The 22,724-nt window shown below is 38.9% G+C and overlaps 3 protein-coding genes across 4 annotated transcripts; 2 read left to right on the top strand and 1 right to left on the bottom strand.

Moving 5' to 3' along the window:
* Positions 1-307: 307 nt before the first annotated feature.
* Positions 308-2,863, top strand: LOC137748612 (protein SHORT-ROOT-like). The gene has a single exon (XM_068488780.2). The coding sequence runs from the start codon at positions 1,112-1,114 to the stop codon at positions 2,633-2,635; it is 1,524 nt and encodes a 507-aa protein (XP_068344881.2). The 5' UTR covers positions 308-1,111; the 3' UTR covers positions 2,636-2,863.
* Positions 2,864-6,275: 3,412 nt separating this feature from the next.
* EMB1220 (pre-mRNA processing ribonucleoprotein binding region-containing protein) lies at positions 6,276-10,356 on the top strand. The gene is made up of 9 exons (XM_068487026.2): positions 6,276-6,541; positions 7,162-7,214; positions 7,319-7,384; positions 7,509-7,646; positions 7,951-8,843; positions 8,915-8,985; positions 9,251-9,353; positions 9,682-9,757; positions 9,889-10,356. The coding sequence occupies exons 2-9, from the start codon at positions 7,212-7,214 to the stop codon at positions 9,994-9,996; spliced, it is 1,458 nt and encodes a 485-aa protein (XP_068343127.1). The 5' UTR covers positions 6,276-6,541; positions 7,162-7,211; the 3' UTR covers positions 9,997-10,356.
* A 702-nt stretch (positions 10,357-11,058) lies between these two features.
* LOC137748689 (uncharacterized) lies at positions 11,059-15,807 on the bottom strand. Of its 2 annotated transcripts, XM_068488863.2 has the most exons (3): positions 15,393-15,807; positions 14,205-14,701; positions 11,059-12,295 (listed from the first exon to the last, which is right to left on the bottom strand). In XM_068488863.2, the coding sequence occupies exons 1-3, from the start codon at positions 15,409-15,411 to the stop codon at positions 11,438-11,440; spliced, it is 1,374 nt and encodes a 457-aa protein (XP_068344964.2). In that variant the 5' UTR covers positions 15,412-15,807; the 3' UTR covers positions 11,059-11,437. The 2 variants fall into 2 exon arrangements, with proteins under 2 accessions (XP_068344964.2, XP_088541105.1); XM_088684979.1 differs by lacking the exon at positions 15,393-15,807 and having other exon boundaries at positions 14,205-14,768.
* Positions 15,808-22,724: the final 6,917 nt, after the last annotated feature.

The raw sequence follows: 22,724 nt of genomic DNA, 5'->3' as shown, positions 1-22,724 counted from the left end.
TGGTGGCTTTGATGATGATGACGATGCACGCCGGCAGCTTTACTGGTGTCTTCATCTCTCCCTCTCTCTCTTCCCTCAAAACCCAAAAGGCACGCCTGCTCCCACTCAAAACTATTCCAAAACTAGAGAGAGAGAGAGAGAGAGAGAGTGAGAATGAAAAGATATCCACTACCCATTTGGTGATCTAGACCCTGTTAACTTTTTCTTGGTCTTTTTTTCATCTTTTTGTCGGATGGAATTCTATTTCTAAAAACACCACCAAGACAGTCCATTCCACATTCTATGTTTCAACCGGAAACCTCCCTGTATATAATTTTTAGTTAGTCTTGGTTGTCCATCAATACCATTTATCTGTTTATTTAGAAAAGGAAAAACTATCCATTAGATTCCCATTACTCACATGGTCTCATATATTCTCCATGGAATAGGCTTAAGCTAGAAAAGAAGAAACCAAACCCCCCACTCACATATATTCCCCATCGATTACACCAAGAGAAAAGCAAATCTTACCTACTTAACATTCCCAAATTACCCTCCACATCTACCTCTTGCTAAGATAATTCACCCAATTAAAGGTTATATTGTATACGAGTTTTATACTTTAATTAGATTTTAATATAACATGTTAAATTGTCAGATAGTTATGTTAATTAAATTATGAATGTTTTCTTGAAAATTTTCATCTATTATTAATATATAGTTATAGGTAGGAAATTAGTTATATTTTAATAAAGTCATGCATATTTGTTTATGATAGATGATTAGTTTAGTTCTCAATAGCCTTCTTTTTACTTATCCAACGCAACCTCCCCTCTCCTAGTCCTATACCTAGGTTATTGAAATTAACCAAGCTAAAATCCAACTTGATGCTATCCTCTCCACCTTCTAATCATTTTCTATCCCCCATTCTCCCACAGTTAAAAACTCGAAGACCCATCTATCTATCCATCTATCTGCTGTCCAAAACAACCCAAGACTGTGCAGACGCACATACACACACACTCTCTCTCTCTTCTTCTCCTTCTCTTTCTCTTTCTCTTTCTCTCTCTCTTTCTCTTTCTCTCTCCCTCTCTGAAAGTTAAGTTTATTGATGTGGGTCTGTGCAGGTTAAATGGATACCTTGTTTAGGCTAGTCAATCTCCAATCTGATCACCATCAATCTTTCACCAACTCAACCACCGCCAGAACCTCAACACCTACAACAACCACCACCACTTCTAGCAGCTCCAGATCCTCCTTCCTCAGTAACCCTCCTCACCCTAATTACCCCCACCAAGACGACGACGTTGGAGAAGAATGCTTCAACTTTTTCATGGATGAAGAAGACTTCTCCTCGTCTTCTTCCAAACACTACTTCCCATCGAACCACCCAACCCCTCCCACCCCAAACCCTCTCCCCACCATCACCACCACTCCCACCCCAGCCGACTTCTCCTTCTCCCCCTCCCTCGTCAACTTCGAGCTCTCCAACGACAAGTGGGCCCCGGAACTCCTCTTGGAGACCGCCAGAGCCATCGCTGACAAGAACAGCTCCCGCGTCCAGCAGCTCATGTGGATGCTCAACGAGCTCGGCAGTCCGTACGGAGACACCGACCAGAAACTCGCCTCCTATTTCCTCCAAGCTTTGTTCAGCCGCATGACCGACTCCGGTGACAGCTGCTACCGAACCCTAATATCCGCCTCGGAGAAAACTTGTTCCTTCGAGTCCACAAGAAAAACGGTGCTCAAGTTTCAGGAGGTCAGCCCTTGGACCACTTTCGGACACGTGGCGTGCAATGGCGCGATCATGGAGGCTTTTGATGGTGAGCCAAAGCTTCACATAATCGACATCAGCAACACTTACTGCACCCAATGGCCGACTCTGCTCGAGGCGCTGGCCACTCGAACTGATGAGACGCCGCACTTGCGTCTCACCACTGTTGTGGCTAACAGAGCCAACGACCGTTCTGGTGGCGCAGCCGCGCAGAAAGTAATGAAGGAAATTGGCGCGAGGATGGAAAAGTTTGCCCGGTTGATGGGCGTGCCTTTCAAATTCAACGCCGTCCATCACTCTGGCGATCTTTCCGAGCTGAATTTATCAGAATTCGATATCAGAGACGATGAGGCCTTGGCAATCAACTGCGTCGGCACTCTACATTCGGTTCAGTCCGTCGGGAACCGCCGCGATTATCTTGTTTCGGCGTTTCGGAGCTTGAGGCCGAGGATCATTACTCTCGTTGAGGAAGAGGCTGATCTCGACGTTGGAGTTGACGGGATTGACTTCGTTCATGGGTTTCAAGAGTGCTTGAGATGGTTTAGGGTTTACTTCGAGGCATTGGACGAGAGCTTTTCCAGGACCAGCAACGAGCGGTTGATACTCGAGCGAGCCGCCGGGCGAGCGGTAGTGGATTTGGTGGCCTGCTCACCTTCGGAGTCGGTGGAGCGGCGCGAGACCGCCAGTCGCTGGTCGAGGCGTATGCATGGGGCGGGGTTTAGTCCTGCGATGTTTAGTGATGAGGTGTGTGATGACGTACGCGCCTTGTTGAGGAGGTATAAGGAAGGTTGGGCAATGACACAGTGCACAGATTCCGTCGCCGGAATATTCTTGTCGTGGAAGGACCAGCCGGTGGTTTGGGCTAGTGCTTGGAGGCCTTGATGATACGGTGGCTATTGATCATATATTTCACGTGTTTTGGTTTTTCTGGCACGTGCATGGAATGGCACTTGTGTTCGGAAAAGGAGGGAGGAAGATAATAGTGCTTTGGTTTGAATAGAATTAAGTAAATTAATTTAAATTTTCGTGGACAACCTTGTTATTAATTATTTGTGATTTTTTTTCTTGATTTTTATTGGAAATTAAATAGGTTATGGTTTTGAATTTTCACCATCTTGTCTGCAAGTCCCATTTTTAGTTACCAAATCAACTCCCACTAATCCATGAGTGTTTTGCTAGTATAGAATGAGTGGAGTCCCATTCAAATGCTCATACATACATACATACATACATATATATATATATATATATGTGTGTGTGTGTGTGTGTAAGCAAAAAAAAAAGGGGTTTTTTGATATGGGTCCAAAGTAACTAAAAATTGGATTTATTTCAAAAGTCAAAAGTCACTAAAAAGTGAACCTATTTCAAAAGGTGGTCTATAAAATTGGACCTATTTCTAATTTTCCCAAAAATAAATAAATAATCTGTAAGCTACTAATTAGGTCTAACTTTGACTAGAGTTGGCCAGCAACATTATCTCTAGCTCTGTGTTTAACCTACAATTAGTCAACTAAGACAGAAGTACTACAAAATTAAGCAACCTTGTGTTTTTTGGTTTTTCTGAATTTAATTTCGTTCAATTTTTCGGGGAGTGGGTCCAAAATTGAAATGGGGTGGTTTGGTTTGGTGTATTAGTTTTAGGGGGTGATGTGATCAGCTAAAAATAATTAAGAGCTCCAAAAAAAGGGTGTTTTTGTTAATATAATTGAAGAGTGTTAAATATTTAATTAATTAATTTTTGGGTTAAACTAAACTATAAAAAGGTCGTGATCTATTTTTGGTGCCGTAGAATATTAGGACGGCCATGGAGTTGGTTGGGTTGTGTTTGGGGAATCTCATGAAAAAGGTGGTTTGGTCAATAGTGGCATAAGGGTTTTGGTGGCCAGCACGCTGTCTATGATTTTGATATGGTCTTCTTCTTCTTCCTCAGGTTCCTCCTTTATTATTTTTTCTCTCTTCCTTTTCCAAAAGCTTCACATCCGAACACTTTGCATTTGTGGTGGTGGTGGCGGAACTGTACTTTTTGGCCCACGGCAAGGAGGGGGACACACATGAAATGTGAAGATTGAAGATATCTAACAAGATTTTAAAGGGGGAGTTTCTTTTAATGAGAGTTGCGTATGTTAAAATCCTTTTGAGATGAGCCCCTCCACGTTGACATGCCCACTTTTCCTTCACTCACCCTTGGGGCATCGTGATATAAACAAAAAAGAAATCGAACAATATACCCTAGCACCTCATGCCGGAATTCATAGCAACTTGAAATTCATCAGGAATTGAGAAATGTCCCCAACCTTTTTATCGAATATATGGAAAAATAACAACCCTAGCACTCTAGAGGTTGATTGTAAAGTGTCTCTCAACTCTAAACTTTCTAAGAGTACAAAATAATAAACAAATTAAACAAATAAGAAAATAACTAAAAGGTCTTATAACCCCGTCTTAAACTAGTAAATGAAGAAATTTGGCCAAAACTGCCTTATGTCAAGGCTAAGCGATGTATTTTGTTCCCTTGCCATTTTCTGAAATAGCATGTCATAAATCCGAATCAAACACTAGAACCTAAATGTGTAACACTTAGCCCTTGGTGTCGTAAATACAAGTACACATTCCAACTATTATCCTTTCAGTCATCTGTTCTACATCGCTCTTCCCACAAAAGGATCAAATTATTCAATATTTTTATGATGGAAACCTAAAATCACGTAAGAAAAGTAAATTTTCGCACTACAATATTATTCTCAATATGTACTCCACCATTACTTTTTTCTAGTTTGATTTGAATAAATAAGAAAAATATAAAAATAAGAACTGAAAGAGGAATGCAACAGAGTAAATATACTTAATCTGCAGATTAGTTTTGGTCTAATATGTGGTTTAGATTAGCGCTGATGTGAAGAAATGTCTCATATTAGAAGTTTACCAAATCTTACATGTTCTTATATAAGGAGTTAAATTATTCTTCATATTATTTATTAGTTTTATGATGACGTTGAACTTGCTTAACAAAATAGGTTATTAATATTTTTCTCATTAGGGTATTTTTCAAAGAGAGGTGCTTGGGGTGGTTGCTTGCCCATGCCCCTCCTTTTAGACTATGCTATATGGATTCAATCTTCTTCCCTTTTATCGCTTCGGCCATGGCCCAGCTGTTTCCCTTTTTTCTAACTTTAAACGAGACTAGCTGGTTCAACTTGCAACGTGTTGAAGATGATCATATCATATATATGACGCAAGCAAAAACCCAGTCAAGCTCTGATGGCCTAGAGTTTTCATTTGGACAATATATATACACACACAGAGGGAGCCTTAGAGGGTGGATTTCCTTTTTTTTTCTTCTTAAAATACGGATATTCGAACTGTTTTATTCTTAATTTAAAATGTGTTTCAAAGATCATCCTTGCACAAATATTAGCCAAATTAAAAATATTTGAGACATTTAATTGAATTAAAAAAAATTGACGAACATTATGTTCTAAGAAACATTAAAATTTTATCGTAATAATTAAATAGGCAAATAGTTTTAGGTTGAATTAAATTGTCGAACATCTCTCTACAATATAGCGTAGGTCTAGTTGGATGGATGGATGGAGTAGATAACTTCCTTGATTATCAAATTGCAAGGATGATCTTGAATCGAGATTTACAAAATAAACGGTTCGGAATGTTGAAATTCGATGTGGAGTAAGTCTCCCAACTAATCTAATATTTTTCATAAAACGTGATCCCTTCCCTCAAAGGATATATATATATATATATAGACAAATAGATGGCAAGAATAATGTTTTTGTTATTTTTTTATAAACTGAAATGAAAAAAACACCCCTTATAATTTGCCTTCTTTTTTACCATATAAGAACCAAGCCTCTTTTTTATTGTTATAATTAGTCTTCTGTTTTACCGTATAAAAACTATACCCTCTTTTTTGGTCAATTGGTCTAATACAAGGTCCGTCTGTACAATTTAGAGCAAGATCTAATTTCGAGTCATGACCTAAAACTTTTCTTCAAATCTAATGTGATAATCATTTATTTATCAAAGCTCATAAACAAGTTTTGTGCTTATGATATAATCATTTCTATACTAAAATTTTAAAGATCCACCACTCGTTTGATTAAAATTTTCCATGCCAATACAAAAAAATAAAATCTTTATTTTTTCTCCAATTAAATAAAATTGAAATGATTTTGCCTAATTTCTTTTGTACGGCTTAAAGACCCCTCCTAGTCTAAATTGCTGGCTCCAACATTGGTCACAATGTGTACGTACAAGGGCAACAAGCTCAGGCAATCAGCAGGACATCGGTACAAACAATAACCATAGCCATTAGCCTATCAACATCGACTAGAGTGAATGTACTCCCTTTTGCACCAAAGTTCGAATCTATTACTCTACAGTTCACATTAGTTTAAAGTAAAATATATTTTTAGTCCGGAACAAAACGAACCCTGAAGTATTAACTGTTAGACTTCTACTTGATTATTTTCTCATACAAAACCAAACTTCTTCAAACGGGCCGGCCTGACAAAGCCCAAAGACAAAAGTTTGACTACCTCCCCGGCCCACTTTCCTCCACGGCCCTTGTCTGCGTCCGATTTCACCCGCTTCTTTTTTCCCTTGTGTACCACAGTTCCAAGTCCCGACCTTCATTCTTCATCTTCTTCCTCTAATCCTTTTCTGGTTCTCATTCGCCTGTAATTTCTTCGTTAACTCGCCCCTCTTTCTCTCTTTTGCTTTCAAATCCGATTGCAACCCCACTTTGTAATTCAATCGGCTTCCTTCCCGCAGGTATGCCTAATTTAGGGTTTAATTTCTGAATTTTCTGTTAAGCATTAATTTATCATATTTAAGTTCTTTCAATTTCTGTTTCTGATTTTTTTGGTGCCTTTGAAATTGAGAATCTGTGGACCGTGAGCATTTTGGTACTAAAAGCCTGGTCCCTTATTTTATTTTCCAGCTATGAATATAATCACCAATTAGGGTTTTCTGATTGGTTTTTTGTTTTTCATTTTGGGTTCTCAATTTATGAATTGTGTGGTCAGAAATAGGGACTGATTAGTTGTTTTTGTTGGATTAATTGCGGTTTAACAATGATGACATGTTGTGTTCCTGTATCAAACTAATATTGCTGGACTTTGCTAGGTATTAGTGTTGATTTTTTTTCTGAAATATGTTAGATTGAAAACAAACCGTGCTTTCCGAATTCCCATTTTCTTTGTTAGAACCATTTTTGAGTAGAAATTCTTATGACTGAACCACTGGAATGGTAGTAAAATTTCATCTGGTGCTTAAAATTTCCTTTCACTGTCCTGTTGGCTGTTGCTATCTCCCTTTCCATTATCTTTGTAATTCATTAGAGTTTCCGTATATTTTTGGGAGTCTCTGAAGTGCTGAGTTTTGATTTTCAGATTGATTCGGCACCAACTGTTGGAAGCTTGGGGATCTTGAACCTGAAAGAATGGTGAGTTGTTTATTTGTTTTGTTGTCATTGCTAATTCTATTTGTGTGCTATAACAAATTTTAAAGCAAGCATGAAATTTTGATGTATTTATGGTGTAATTGCAGGCGACACTTGCTGATTCATTTCTCGCCGACCTTGATGAACTATCTGACAATGAAGATGATATAATTGTGGGTAACATCTGCCCTTCGTATGGGAAAATATGACCATAGAGGCTAGTCAGGGAGATGTTAAAATCATCTCTCTCTCAATATCTGCACTGTAAGTCATTGTATAATTTTTTTTTCTTTTCAGGTTGAAGATGATGCTGATGCTGGAAATATGGAAGAAGATGTTGATGGGGACTTGGCTGATTTAGAAACACTTAATTACGATGATCTGGACAGTGTTTCAAAATTGCAGAAATCACAAAGATATACAGATATAATACAGGTTTGTAATATATGAATGCCTTATTTTTTTTGTGCAGTATTAGTATTGATATCTTAATGTTATTTTGTGTACAAGCTTCCTTGCTATATTGTTTCACTTTGTCCGTAGCTTCCTATTTCTTATGCTGATATATGACCCGTGCTGATATATGTGCTTCATACTGATATATGTGCTTCATATATCTCATGACTTAAGTTTCTATGCAATTTTGTCCTTTCTAGTCTTTAGGTTGTCGTTCAGTAGGTTTATCCTGGAATGTGCATATTGGCATGTATCTAATGGTAATATGGTGTTTAAATTGCAGAAAGTGGAAGGTGCATTGGAGAAGGGTTCTGATATGTCAAATCATGCAATAGTTTTGGAAGATGATCCGGAATACCAGCTGATTGTGGACTGTAATGCTTTGTCTGTTGACATTGAGAATGAAATTGTAATCATCCATAATTTTATTCGGGACAAGTATCGTCCAAAATTTCCAGAGCTGGAATCACTTGTGCATCATCCAATTGATTATGCTCGAGTTGTTAAGAAAATTGGAAATGAAATGGACGTAACCCTTGTTGATCTGGAGGGGCTTCTACCTTCAGCAATTATCATGGTTGTGTCAGTTACAGCATCAACTACAAGTGGCAAGCCGCTTCCAGAGGACGTCCTTGCGAAAATAGTTGAGGCATGTGATCGAGCCCTTGCTCTTGATTCAGCAAAGAAGATGGTGCTTGATTTTGTTGAAAGTAGAATGGGCTTTATTGCGCCAAATCTGTCTGCTATTGTTGGTAGTGCTGTTGCGGCAAAACTTATGGGGACGGCTGGGGGTCTCACATCCTTAGCTAAGATGCCAGCTTGTAATGTTCAGCTTCTTGGTGCTAAGAGAAAAAACCTTGCTGGGTTTTCCACTGCAACATCACACTTCCGCGTTGGTTATGTCGAGCAGACAGAAATATTTCAATCTACACCTCCTTCATTGAGGATGCGTGCATGTCGGCTCTTGGCTGCAAAATCAACACTTGCAGCACGGGTGGATTCCACAAGAGGAGATCCATCCGGGAACACTGGAAGGGCATTCCGGGAGGAGATTCGTAAGAAAATTGAGAAATGGCAGGAGCCTCCTCCTGCAAAGCAACCTAAACCACTTCCAGTTCCTGATTCTGAACCTAAAAAGAAGAGAGGTGGTCGCCGACTAAGAAAGATGAAGGAAAGGTAGTGTATTGTTCTGTTGTTTTATACTTCTCGGTAATTGTTGATTCATGTACTGATATTTACTAATACAGGTATGCGATAACAGACATGAGGAAACTGGCAAACAGGATGCAATTTGGTATACCAGAAGAGAGTTCGTTAGGTAATCGTCTCTTATGTTAGTAAATTTGAATTTTAGATTGGTATTATTCATATCTACATGGCCAAATAAAGGGAGGGGAAGGCGATCCTTTCACCTACAATATCATGTACATCCTCTCACCTGCAGTATGGGTAGCTCACTTGTTCATTAAGGTGGTGACAATGTGAGCCCCATTTACGTGAAGGATTGGGATCTGTGCAATTGCATGGAATATGTTACTATTGCTATATCTTAATTCTCATTCTGTTGTCGTCCTTGATAATAGGGGATGGACTGGGTGAAGGTTATGGAATGCTTGGTCAGGCTGGGAGTGGCAAGCTGCGTGTATCAATGGGTCAGAGCAAACTTGCTGCAAAAGTTGCTAAGAAGTAGGCTTTTCCTACCTTTCTTTAGTTATGGTTTTTCTTTTATTTCTAAGTGAACTGTCGTCAATCTTAATGTGGTTTTCATTGATGCGAAAATTTTACAATGCTCCTTTATGGCCGTTATATCCTTGCTTCTTAATGGCCGTTATATGTCAGTCATTGGATCCTTGACCAAGGATATAACGGACAAAAACCCTGGTTTATAGAACATACTCTGGACCATACTAGAAAATTCCGTCATTTATCTTTGAGTCGTATTGATTTATACTATTTATTGGTCGTAGTATGAGATAGACCTTCGCTGATATCATGAGCTGCATATTCTTGTCAGGTTCAAGGAAAAGAATTATGGAAGCAGTGGTGCTACGTCTGGACTAACTTCAAGTTTGGCGTTTACACCTGTGCAGGTTGACTTGACTTCTTACCTTGCACTTGAGTTCTCTCTCTTATTTACAAATGCATTGGTTTCCAAAGCTTAAGTGACACAGAAAGTTGTTTGGAAACTCATACTCAATAACAATCGTCATTTTTCCTGCAGGGTATTGAGCTTTCAAATCCACAGGCTCATGCGCAGCAGCTTGGCGGCGGAGCTCAAAGCACCTACTTCTCAGAGACGGGAACATTTTCAAAAATCAAGAGGATCTGATCCAGACGCATACAGAAGAAGTTTTCATGTGTCCTTGAGAATTTGCTTGTTGCCAATTCCATGAACACTCAAGTCGAAATGTGTAAATGACTAGATGAAGTCGTATTTCCTCGTTCTTGTGATATAGTAGTTGTTTACCTTCGGTGGATGGTAATAAGAGTGGATGTGAGTTCAGAGATCAATTTTTTTTTTTATCGGATGTACTAATTTGTAGTGGTTTTTGGCCTTGCCCTTGCCCTTGCCCTTGCCCTTACCCCTACCCTGTTTTATGTGCATTACAAAGTTCTTGGATTAATTGTTTACTTTTCTCTCAAATATTTATTCATAATATATTGGACTGCAATAACCAATCAAAATTAATTTTCTGTGTATTTTAAAATTTTTTGCAGTAGTAATGGTATAGAGAGAGCCAGTCTTGTACGTGGGGGCAAATTTGGTAATGCATTTGACTAGAAATTGGTGTTTCGCTTCACTCATTTGACGAGTTTGATACATATTTATTACCTTGTCTCTTAGTTGTAAATATATCACTGTATCAAAAAAGTTGGTTTGCCTTACTAATCGGTAGCAACTTATTCTCTTTGGTAACTGCTCAATTCAAACTCGAGTTGAAGGAAGCGTGTATATTGCCTTGGCCATTAAACCTAACCCATTATATGTCAATTCTACGAAACATATAACATGGCATGATGGGCGCATTGCCGCATGGCGTTCTTTACCAAGGAAATGAGGACAAAAACTTACAAGTTTTTATTTAATTGGTACGGAACACCACTGTACCATATAAGTAAGCTTTCGCCTCAGGAGCAGATTTGAATTTGAGGCTACCTTTCAACTTTCGGAAGAAAAAAAAAACTTAGCACAATACCAACTAGCAAGGTGACAAAATTTATGGGAAATAATTTCGGCACATCCCTCCTTCCCTTGTGCACAATCCTAACTTACAGAAACACGTTAATCTTAGGACCTACAATACGTTGTATTAAAAAGTTGGCATTCCTTTCTTCCAAGGTCAAATCTTAGTATTCTTGAATTTTAAGGGAAACACCAAACTCAGTACGATTGCCTGTTAATCTTTCATTTTGTTTCATATTATGGGACATGTTACATTTTCAAAGAAACTGGATAAAAAGGGTTCAAAGGAAAATCTTCACTCGCATAAGAACTTGAACTAACGACTAAATCAAGTGATATTAGAAAAAAAAAAATTATGTGATTAGCAATCTGTTTCCGCAAGAACTCTTCCTCAAAGCTAAAGAGAGGTTGACCGGCAATGCTTGAGACTGAAACATTCTATAAACTCGTCTTCGTTTCTTCTGCGTGCAAGTAGACTATATGCTCTTCATTTACAGTAACACCACCACCATGGCAACTTGGCAAGCCAGTGAAAGAATATCCATGGCCTTCATACGTAAGATACACAGATGATATAAGAGAGACCCTATATTCGTTTCCACCCGCTCCACCCCTGAGGAAGTTTCCACCTTCTATGCCAATATATTGACACTCTTGACCATAGCGGGAACCCAAATTTGTAATCGAGGGGCCGGTCAGCTGTCCCCCCAACTATCAACGGCAACCATACATATCTTGAGTCTCTCAAGTCTGCCGGGTTCCATCTATCTGCCATGAAGATAAATGAACCAGGAAATCCCGGCACAGGAAGCACAAATGTGCTCTGTGCAAAAAATGTAGTAAGTCGAGACACTTTGTTCCCTCCAGCGCAGGGGGTTCCCATGGTCTCCCATGGCCCCATGATTGACTCTGCTGCATGCGCCAGTGCCTCATTAGGAGCCCATCCGGAGCAGCCTGAAGTAATCATGTAATAAGTTCCTTCATGCTTGAATAGAGCCGGGGCTTCCCGACGTTGTCCCACAAAAATTCTTCTCATGACGTTCGTCACGTGAAGGTAATCTTCAGTCAATGGTCCAATATGAAGTTCATTATTGTGGTCGGAGGAGTATATTAGATAAGCAACACCATCATCATCTTTGAAGATTGTCATGTCCCTACTATCAAATCCATGGGGTTGTTGGCTGTAGAGATAGTCAAAAGGACCAGTTGGGTAATCACTAATGGCAATGCCAACAGAAGCTTTGGTATAGTTAACGTCATCAATGTGCATCCACATAACGTACTTCCCTGTATGCTCATTGTAAATCACTTTCGGCCTCTCAAGAACATTGAATTCGTGGAGATCATGTGTTTTATTTTCTTTTTCTGCTGCCAATACAATACCTTCATTTTTCCATTTCCATAAGTCGTTGGAAGAATAGCAACCCACTCCCATGATGTCAACCTAAATAAAAGACAATACAGAAATTCAATGCTTAAATTTTATAAAAAAACTCCGGCTGAAAAAAAAAAACGGATGAATTAAAAAGGACTCATAAGTGCAGCAATGGTGAACAAAAGTATGCATCTAATTATAATGCTACGTAATGAAGTCTAGAATAGCAACACATGGCTTTATGGAAATCTAGCAACACTTACCATACCCTCACTAAAATAAGTGAACCGTCAATTTCATACACAAATTTTCAACCCCCAAAATCCATATTGAACAACTAAAGCTCTTCTATTTTTTTTTTTTAAAACAATACAGTATGTCATTTTACCAAAAAGTTCATGCTTTCCAACTTGAAGGGAATGGAGTTTTCGGATCCCACTTTTTGGTCAGATAGTTGTCATTGCACTTTAAAGGCCTTGATCCACAATCACCTACTTTACCAAGCAAATCCGCCAGATCTTTCACTTACACGGTTCTCACCTACGAAGGAGAAGATTGCATCTTTTGTGCAGGTTCCAACATGAATACAGAAAGGCAAATTGAAACCCAGGTGGCATAAATTCTAGCATGGTGTTACAAAATATTCTCAGTCCAGCAAAACGTGCAGGCCTATTGATTTTTAGGTAAATGATTTAGAGTTGGCGAATCCATAAGCCTACATGAAGTTGCTTGCTACATCTTTAATATATCAATACAGTTTGAATCATAAACCCTGAAACTGAACTTTAGGGCTACTCAAACGCTTTCTCATCAGGATTAGCCAAGTGGATGATTTTACAGTATTCAAATGAAAGGCTCTAATCAACAGGAGATACACAAGAAATCCTACATCTCAAAACATACCATGTGAACATGTTACTAGAAACTGTTAAAGCGATAGCACAATATCAGATGCAACCTAAGAGTTAGGTGGATATCAGGGTTGGCCCTAAGGGCCCATTGCGAATTGCTGCAGCTTTTGCATCATCTTAGGTCTATTTTTTAATTCCTTAGTGCGATACGTTTTCTAATTGCTGCTCTGCAACTACTTCATAATATTAGTATATTTTTTTCTTTATGATCATCTGTCATGGTGTCACTGTATTTTGTAAATAGAAGTAACTCATTCAATAGACTTGGATAGAGACATGGAAAGAGACTTTATTAAAAGATATGGAGTACTTGGAGCTAACAGAAGACTTGGCGCAAAACCCAACGTAGTGGCGTTTTAGGATTCATACAGCCAACCCCACTTAGTGGGATAAGGCTTGGTTGTTGTTGTTGTTGTTGTTGAAGTTGTTGAGTTGTTGAGTTGTTGAAGTAACATATTCACTAATCGACTAGGGTAAATTTCTTTCTTACTCCATGTCATTATCTTAGTAATAGAATACAGTCATGACTATAACATGCCAATTATGCTGCCAACCCTAAATGCAATTTTCAGTTCAAGAACCAACAAATATGGGATCACCACTAACTATTGCGTCCCCTGAACCTTGGTTCTTTGGTATTGTGCAATTGTAAATGGCTTTTCACTTCTAATTTTCTACTATCCCACCACACCTATTTAATTGTTATAAGTCGGCAACGTATGTACAAGGTAGGGGAATAAAGTCAAATACAAAACAGAAGTAGTAACCTGAATAGCAGCTGTAATTCCATAATCCAGAGTTGATATCAACTAATATGAAGGCAACACTCTAAATTAGCTTCATTTAGGTCAGTATAAACTTGGATTTCAAGGTTAATTTATTCACAGAGAAATCACAGATGCAATTAAGATCTATATTTAGCATCAACTACATAACCCCGATGTTGTAAAGAGACCAAACAATTAACGTGTGGAAAATAGCAATTTCATCCCTAACAAGCCATAAGGACTGACATTTTAAATCAAAACCATAGTTGAGAACTATTCAGAGGAAGGTAAATCACTTACCCGAGCTGCTCCTTTTTTGTGAGCATGGTATGTGGGCCCATCTTTATACTCCCCATACCAATAGTATGTCCTTGATTTTTCATCGAATAGAATACCACCTCCATGGGCTTGAATAGGATTTCCATCAGTATCCATCCAAATCCTTCCAGGGAAGTAGTAGTAGCTGTCATTTCCTGTGTCCTTCATTGGATCAATATCAGGCTTCAGCGGAAAGAATACGTGTCTAATTTGAGAATTCTCATCAAGAAATTCATCAATCAGAGGAGTTGGTCGCCTTAGTTTTCTTTTTGCAGCATGTGGGGGTCGCTTTCTCTTCGGAGGAATTTGGATGTTTTCCTCTTCCACCTGTTCAAGTTCATCGAACTGTGGGTGATGACTCACTTGGACTTGAATTTCTCCTCCCAACCTATCCTTTGGCTGAACAAGAGTGTACAGATGAAACATAAGAAGACATCCCACCAAGCTCAACACCACCGCAGACGTTGAACAGATGTTCCCTGCATTGCAATCGAAATTGGTTAGTTTCCTGTATTTGTTCCTCATCCTCATTATTCTCTCTAAGATAATGCTGAGTTAACAAAATGAAACCTAGGGATATCCCATAAAACCCAACCAAATACAAGTCACAAGCTCACGCCACGCTGACCTATATGGCACAGCAGTAGTAAATCCGCTTGAACATTTATGAAAACAAAAGAACTTCAACACAAATTGGGACTAAAACAGTCTCAAATGATTTAGATTTACACTTATTTTCATAGTGCTATACATTCATCAACTCTAGAAAAATCCGCCGTCAACGGCTGAATGTGCATAATTCAATACTACTCGCCCACGCTGTGTAGGCAACCCTTAACTAGTTTCTTATTCAGAATGTACTGCAATACACAGTTGAACTTACTACAATAAAATTCATAAAATACTAACAGAGCTACTTGCAAATGAGACAACCAGGAACTGACAACAGAAACCAATGACTTAGACCAATTTCGGAAAACAGAATGAACCAACCAAAACAACTCAAAACATGCATATCAGAGTCCAAAACCCACTTGAAAAATTCACCTAAAAACCACATTAACCACCACAGTTTAAGAATCCAGACATGGGTTTCCTACATGCAATAAAAATCAAAACCTTCACCACCCAGAAGCAGAAAAAGTGACAAAAATCAAAGAAAGAACTTACCTGAAAACATCTGGAGCATGAATTTGTGCTCAAATTCCTGGATTTTGCTACTGATATTGTTGCTCGACCACTACTTGAACAAAGTGGGAAACTAACAAGAATCCAGAGAGAGCAGAGAAAAATATCCTGGGTCTTCTTTTTCCTATGAAATTGGATCTCAAGGTTGATGATGTTGACTTGGGACCAAATGAGGTCTTTGTTGTTTGAGAAAGATACATCTGGAAGATTTTGAAAGCAAAACTTTTTTTATTCCTGGATTCTGAATTAAATATTTACTTACTTATTGAGCAACCGCGTTCCATTTTTTTCTTTTTTTTCTTTTTTTTCTTTTTTGGGTCAGAAGAGGAATTCATTGATAAAGGAGGGAGACATAAGTTCCAAAGCATAAGACAAAGACTAGGACAGCACCAGCCACGAGGCTGCGGTCAGGATAGAGCAAGCCAAAAATTAAAAAATGTGTGAATAACACATCTCAAAAATAAACAAAACAGTCAAACCATGGTTTTGGAAGTCTATAAATACAATGTCCCAAGACAAACATAAGGTCGACAATTTCTACATTGAAGGGCCGAAATTCTCACAAAAAGAGAACCTCTGCCAAATCCTTGAAGACTAATACGCTGTCAAAGCTCTCTTCAAATAATGTACAACCAAAGCCAAAACTTTCTTTCGACCTAAGCCAAAGTATTCCCTTGAAGAATCAACAAGCACTTGTGCCGATTCTTTCAAGACTTTGTTGCAAGCTCAAAACTTGTAACGACGTTCGATTCAAGATTAAGTTGTAAAGACCCTTGAATCAATGAAATCCTACATCAACACTACCTTTTCCGTAGCTTTAAGGTGAAGACTATCCAGGCATTGTTTCCAGCTCAAAATTTGAAGCAATCATTCAATCGTTCGTCTTAGATCAAGTCATCGCGACCTTTGGATCAACAACCTACGCATCTACATCAAATTTGAAGACTACATCAGAGGAAAATTGTAAACAGAGATTGTAACCCTACAAATTCATCAATACAAATCTACTTTGTACACGTGTTCTCGTTTTATTCGTTACAGAATTTGCATGTTTACAGTGTATTATCTCACCTCATTGTACCTTTATTTATAGTAGTAGGGAAGATAAATTTCTTACCCTAATAAGATTTACACGATCACATTCCTAATCTAATAGGACTGCAACACTCCCCTTTGAATGTGTAAATACTTAACCAAATGGCGTATCAGGTCTTCAATGATGAAGTAAGTATAATTAATGAAGTCGTCGGCACAAAGCGAATGTGAGTCTCAAATCAATGAAAGAATGCATAAAAGGTAAAATTCACAAAACCTTGCTATGGTAAAATCCAAGGTGGGATAAAAACCCATAGACTAAGGAGAAAAGTGAGAAGTTGCATTAAGTCAAAACTATACGTCTTCTGAAAGCAAGTAAAAGAATTCATAAGGGTATGACCAGTCCAGGATGGGTGCCTCGTCAAAACCTAGTTAGATAGTAAAAACCTAGTGGGAAAAATGCTCATAATCGTAGAGAAAAAAGTACATTAAGATCAAGTGAGTATACTTCTAGATACTCCCCTTGAGTTTGACAAAACTTCCAAACGAGAACTACAAGCATTGCATATGAATAGTTAGGCATACCAATTCTTCGTACAAGCTTCTAGAAAGATGACTTCAGCAGTGATGTCTTGTAGATGTCGGCAAGGTTGTCTGGGATTGACTTGCATAACTTCAATCTCCTAATGCTTTGCTGATGTAAACGCAATATGTCTTGGCGTTGACTGCGTTGATGTATCGTGTCTTGGTCGGGTTGATACATGCAACATAGTCTTCATGGATAGTCGTTAGGACTCAACGATGGATGAAAACAGCAAGTACTTCGAATATGCTCAACAAGAGTTTTCAACCATGTCTCACATGTGACGTAGTGAAGTGAGGTGAGTCTTGTAACAATTCAAAGATTTCACAACTAAGGTCATATCGTGGACCTCCAAGATATTGCGATATCCCTAATAGTAAAGACATAACCATTCGGGGATATGTTTTACGCAGGTTTGATAAGTAATCAGCGTCAGCATAACAAATAAGGCAAACATCATTCCGAGGATCAGGGGGTCAGATCCACTCAAGATGCATTAAGATTAGCTCAAATTCGCAGTACCTTTAAGATAGCAAAAAAATGTCTTTAATACCAATTTAGTGGCTGCGTGTAGGCGCGATGTTGCATCTTTACCAATAGATCAACAACGAATGAGATGTCCTATCTAACGCAATAAGCTAAGTACAATAAAGCGCAAAGTTGAACTCAGGTATGGAACTTTAGATTCCATAACCTCTTCAAGGGTCTCATTTGCATATAGTGTATGGAAGATCATAGGTATACTCAAAGGTAACACATTCGAGGTGTAGTTCGACTAGTAGACCAAAGTATTGTCAAAACATCGCTTGAACATCAAGTCAAGGCATAAATGAGTTTTCCCAAGATCCATCATCTTAAATTCCATCTTTAAGTGCAAGACAATTTTCTCAAGCTCTTCTAGAGTCTTAGTGAAATTCATGTCAACGACATAAACTGCAACTCTAGCAATTCGAAATAAGACTTCATAGTTTAACACGCAATGGAATAATTCACTGATCAAATAATCACTTAGACGGGCATACCACATCCGTCGAATTGCTTCAATCCGTAAGTGAACGCCTCAAACAAATTGAGAGTGTGTTCCGTGGTTTGGAACTATTTGAACTAATCCATGTAATTCTTTGAGAACTTACATGTAAATCTTCGTATCAATATCCCCATGGAAAAACACTAACAACATTCATAATGCTGCAATCAGTCACAAAACATTTAAGAGAAACCTTGTGCCATAAGGCGTGCATCATATCATACTATTTCATTTATCTCATTACACTTCTTTTCCCACTAATAACACAACAGGGTTACCTTGGGCAGTGTAGGAACAATAGGTCCAAACACATTTTGGTAAGAAATTTAACCTGGATTGTAATTTCGATTGTCTAATCAGTTCTACGTTGTCATTAATCAACGAAACACGGTTCGATATCGTCCCTTTTCATTTATGTTAGTAGCTACCATATAAGTGAAAACATCATCGATGATAATCTCATTCCAATTCCATTATCTCATCCAAACTAGGATACTAGAGCAAGAACTTCAAGTCTCGGGAGTAATCTGGATTAATCTCATGAGATGGAAATGATTTGAGGCAATGATCGAGTATAGATTCATTTTATGTCGTGACCTTCCTCTTCTAGGGAAGTGAATCCTATGAACCGAGTGATTTGTCATGCTTCAGGCCAAGACAGATTGATTGGCTATCCATCAGTGTATCGGACCATCCAACAAGGGTAGCCAAACTGTACAACAGAGGTGGCACATCCTTCGATGATGTTAACTTGACGTCCATTAAGTACGTCTACCCTTGCAAGCATGTTTGCAGCTGGTATATGATTTCGTCATTTTAGCTAGATCAAAAGAATGTGTCTGGAGCAACATTGTGAAAGCTAAAATACATCGTACTTGCTTATCACACTTGTGCGGTACAAGGATTGAGATGCGATACAGTAGGTAACATCCACGTAAATTTGCGATGTTCTACAAGAACGTTAACGTTCTTGTCTTCCCCTAACGGCAAGAATACTATCTCATTGAAGTGATCATCCACAAATGAACGGTAAAGAGATCGTATGCAAGGGCTTTAAAAAGCTAGTGCGAAGGAGAATCATGATCGAAAAAAGATTCACATCCTTCTTTGAGGACCCATGTTGGTATGTTGTGGCCGCGCAACCTGGCACATAGAATGCACACCTAATAGCATAAGTACGAAACGTCAGGTTCGTACCCAATAACCAACTGTAACGTCAAAATGGTTGGGTAACAATGGCCTCAAGGCGGACCAACATAGCTACGTACAAGATTGCATAGCCCTAGGCAGAAATCGAAAGCTTGGTGTGTTCACCAAGGTCCAGATGATCAATTAAATTGAGCTTTATGATCGCTTTGCGAGGCTATTTGGGGTGAACATGAGAATTCAATGTCCAATTATAAACCCAAAAGCAATGCAATACTTATCAAAAACCTTCGATATAAACTCTCCGGCATTATCTAGTCTTTTAGACTTTATGGGATAATTAGGGTGGTGAACACTTATAATCGGCCAGGAGGTTTGCAGCAATGTGTGTGGACAAACATGTGACCAATTTGTCGATTCATCAACCAAAACCATAAGTATTTATATGGTCCTTATTTTAGTTGGATTAGTCCACATATATTCCCTTGAATTCACTGTGAAAAGAGGGCCATGTCGTATAATTGCTAGAGATGATTTAGAAAATCAATTTCCTTAACGAGCAGGCTTGGCAAAATGTGCTTGTAGGCACAAGATCCTTACTTCAGGTAAGGAGATGCGTCGTAACATCGTTGTTCGACCTAAGTGTCCCAAAAAGTTATGCCAAGACAAGTAAACTACTTGAATCACCCAACTTCAGGCCGACCACACGTGGCGTAACCCAGTCAGGAAGTAGCCTATTGGCCCCAAAATGAAGCTTCAGGCTCATATTTAGAGGTGGTGCAAATATATTACACTCTATTTTCTTCAGTGGTTTCATTCATGATCATGGTCATCTTGAATATTCTTACAACTCAACGACGTTCTTCCAGAATGGGGAGAATATAAGGTTTCTTAAATGGTAATTTAGTACTATTTGTACAACAAGGAGTGTGCGAATGCTCTTAATCAGGTTGGATAGACCTGAAGTCGTTGCTAGATATGTGATTTAGGTATAAAGATGGTGTGCGTAGTACCGTATTCATCCAGCCAACTAATTTTCCCACATTTGTACCTGATCATGTATTTAATTGAATTTGGTCACATGTATAGAAGAAATATGATTCAATTAACTCATATTCGAGGACAATATCGATAAGATTATCCATAACTAAAACAAACACCATACTTGAATCCAAGAACATAGAAGAATGTTCACAAAGTAAATGGTTTACTAAGGAGATTTGGCCATTAAGGACATCCATGTCAAAATTCTGCTCTTTCAACAATGTTTGGTGAAGCAAAATTAGTCTCACATATTGACTACGAGAATGGTACTCCTCAATGATATTGGTAGGGCCATAAACAGGTGCATAATCAATTATCTATTTCATCGAGACGAAAGTAGATTCTATAGGGTTGAGGTTTAGAAACAATATCCTTTATTCTTGAAGTTTTAGGTCTTAGGTGCCAAGGATCATGCTTCGAGCATGATGCCACATCTTGGCATGCCCTAATTCTATCATATATTTGTACAAACAAACCCGAAATTGGATTGTGAGTGAGACAGACCAAGACGTAGGTTCAGTAGGCTCCAACCGAAGCCGAAGAGGTCTGTTCAGTAGGCCTCTGCTGAAGCAAAGCAATACCATTTGGTGCACTTCTGCCAAAACAAAGCATGCATGTTTGTGCGTCCCTTGTCGAAGCAGAACACCACTATTCAGTAGACTCTAGCCGAAACTGGGCTAATATCGTTTAGTATACTCTAGCCAAAGCTGGGTCTATATCGTTATCTCATATTTGTGGTAGTAATTAGATCCGAGAATTTGGTAAACATCCACTCTCTATACTACTGCTTCAGGAGTGAGTTAGAAACATGGAAGGACGAGAAAAATATTCTCCAGTCAAATTCAATCGGATTTATAAACTTCAGAATTATACTCATTCATGGACGTAATCATGATGTGCTTTAGGCAATATCTTTCATGATTAGATGGTCCGTAGAAGCGATTCAAAGAGCCATGGAATCCTCGTTCGAGAGATATTTCCGTTTGTTGTGCTTTGGGCATAAGCCTTCGTATGAAGATCATAGCAGAGGCTTATTCAGCTTTTCCATGCCATTGTTGGCTAAAATGGTTTCTCAGCTTCTTGATAGTCAAGTGAAGATTCACGTCTTGTACCCACATAAAGTAGTTTCTATTAAGAAACATCCAAATCAGTGAAATCGAAATTATTACAGTTCGACAATCCACTAAATAGAGAGAACAAGATTGTGATTGGTGCTATGGAAATAAGATATACATAAATATCAAAGTTAGAACATTCAGGTTCTAATACATGGTTTTCATGAAAAACGTCGGGTTTTCATGGGTGTATTGTTTTATGAAAACTTTGGGCTTCAAAGGCACTAAATTTGAAGTTACGGGTTCAATTTAGTTTATGAATGTTTAGTTCATAAAAGAGAGGTTCCCGCAAGAACACAGAATACAATATACAACTAAGTGTAGTAGATTTGGGTTGCTTCAAGAACTCAAGTATGAATGCTTTAGGACTACGAAAAAGAGTCAGTGGTTCAAAAAAAAATAAAAATAAATAAAATATTGAATCGTTAATGTCCAAAAGTAGGCTTCATGCCAATAATTTTGAATGTCTTGTCATTTTAGTGGACTGCTGGTTACTTTAATTAATTCAATAGATCGAGACCATTCGCGATTGATCATAGAAGCAAAAAATAACATTTGTCTAGGCCCATTTATTGTTTAATGTTGGTTGCAAGCCACACAAGAAAAATAAAGCCACCCTAAATCCTCGGGTTGGCTACGATGGGCAGCCCAATAACCTGCAAAGCAAGCTGCGATGGCACGGGTCGAGGCAAGGGAATAACCCAATAATAATATTTAGGCTGTGAGGGACAGTAGCCCAGCATCAGGCTGGCTGCGGGCTAAAACAAAAGAGAAACCAGCCCCAGATTGGGCTAGGGGTATCGGGATGCTGCGGGCCCATATAGGTTGAACCAAGGAAAGCCCAAAACTGGAGGTCCAATCTGGAAAATAATTTTCAAGCCCAAACAGTGGGTTGGGTTTGCATGTGGGTTGAGCACCGAGACGCCCAAGGCCTCGATGGGTTGATCCAAACACACCCCAGCGATGTTGGGTGTGTGCAAGTCGGAGAAGACGATGGCGCCACCACTGATAGTGGTGGTCATAGACGGCGAGACGAGCCAGGGTTGAACAGGAACCCTAGGATTCACAACGGAAGAGCTTCTCGACATTGATGGTGACGAGGGTGTTCCAAAACCAGTGAAATTCAAAATGGATTTCACAATTTCATCGAGATTCAACTGGAATCTCAAGGTTGGAAGTTGAATACAGCATCCAACTGTCGTGCATTCGGTGAAAAAAGATGGCAGGGGTTCGACTTCAACCAAACCTGAGGGTTGGTGACAAAGACGACGGAAAACGTTGTCATTTCTGGATTTTGGGTGCATGAGCAGTTCGACTTCTTGGCGGCTCGGCTCGTCCACTTCTAGCCGTTGCTCAGCGCATGG

The sequence above is a fragment of the Pyrus communis genome, chromosome 2, assembly GCF_041283825.1.
Source record: "Pyrus communis isolate YQ-2024b chromosome 2, ASM4128382v1, whole genome shotgun sequence".
Lineage (NCBI taxonomy): Eukaryota > Viridiplantae > Streptophyta > Magnoliopsida > Rosales > Rosaceae > Pyrus > Pyrus communis.
The sequence above is the reverse complement of the archived record's forward strand: the minus strand, read 5'-3'. Positions and strand labels throughout refer to the sequence as shown.

Excerpts from the sequence above, each read along its gene's own strand:
- LOC137748612 (XM_068488780.2), top strand. The coding sequence starts at position 1,112 with ATGGATACCTTGTTTAGGCTAGTCAATCTCCAATCTGATCACCATCAA.
- LOC137748689 (XM_088684979.1), bottom strand. The coding sequence starts at position 14,753 with ATGAGGATGAGGAACAAATACAGGAAACTAACCAATTTCGATTGCAAT. Across the intron at positions 12,296-14,204 it reads ACAAAAAAGGAGCAGCTCGG|GTTGACATCATGGGAGTGGG; the intron begins GTAAGTGATTTA and ends TCTTTTATTTAG.
- EMB1220 (XM_068487026.2), top strand. Across the intron at positions 8,844-8,914 it reads CTAAGAAAGATGAAGGAAAG|GTATGCGATAACAGACATGA; the intron begins GTAGTGTATTGT and ends TTACTAATACAG. Across the intron at positions 9,354-9,681 it reads GCTGCAAAAGTTGCTAAGAA|GTTCAAGGAAAAGAATTATG; the intron begins GTAGGCTTTTCC and ends TATTCTTGTCAG.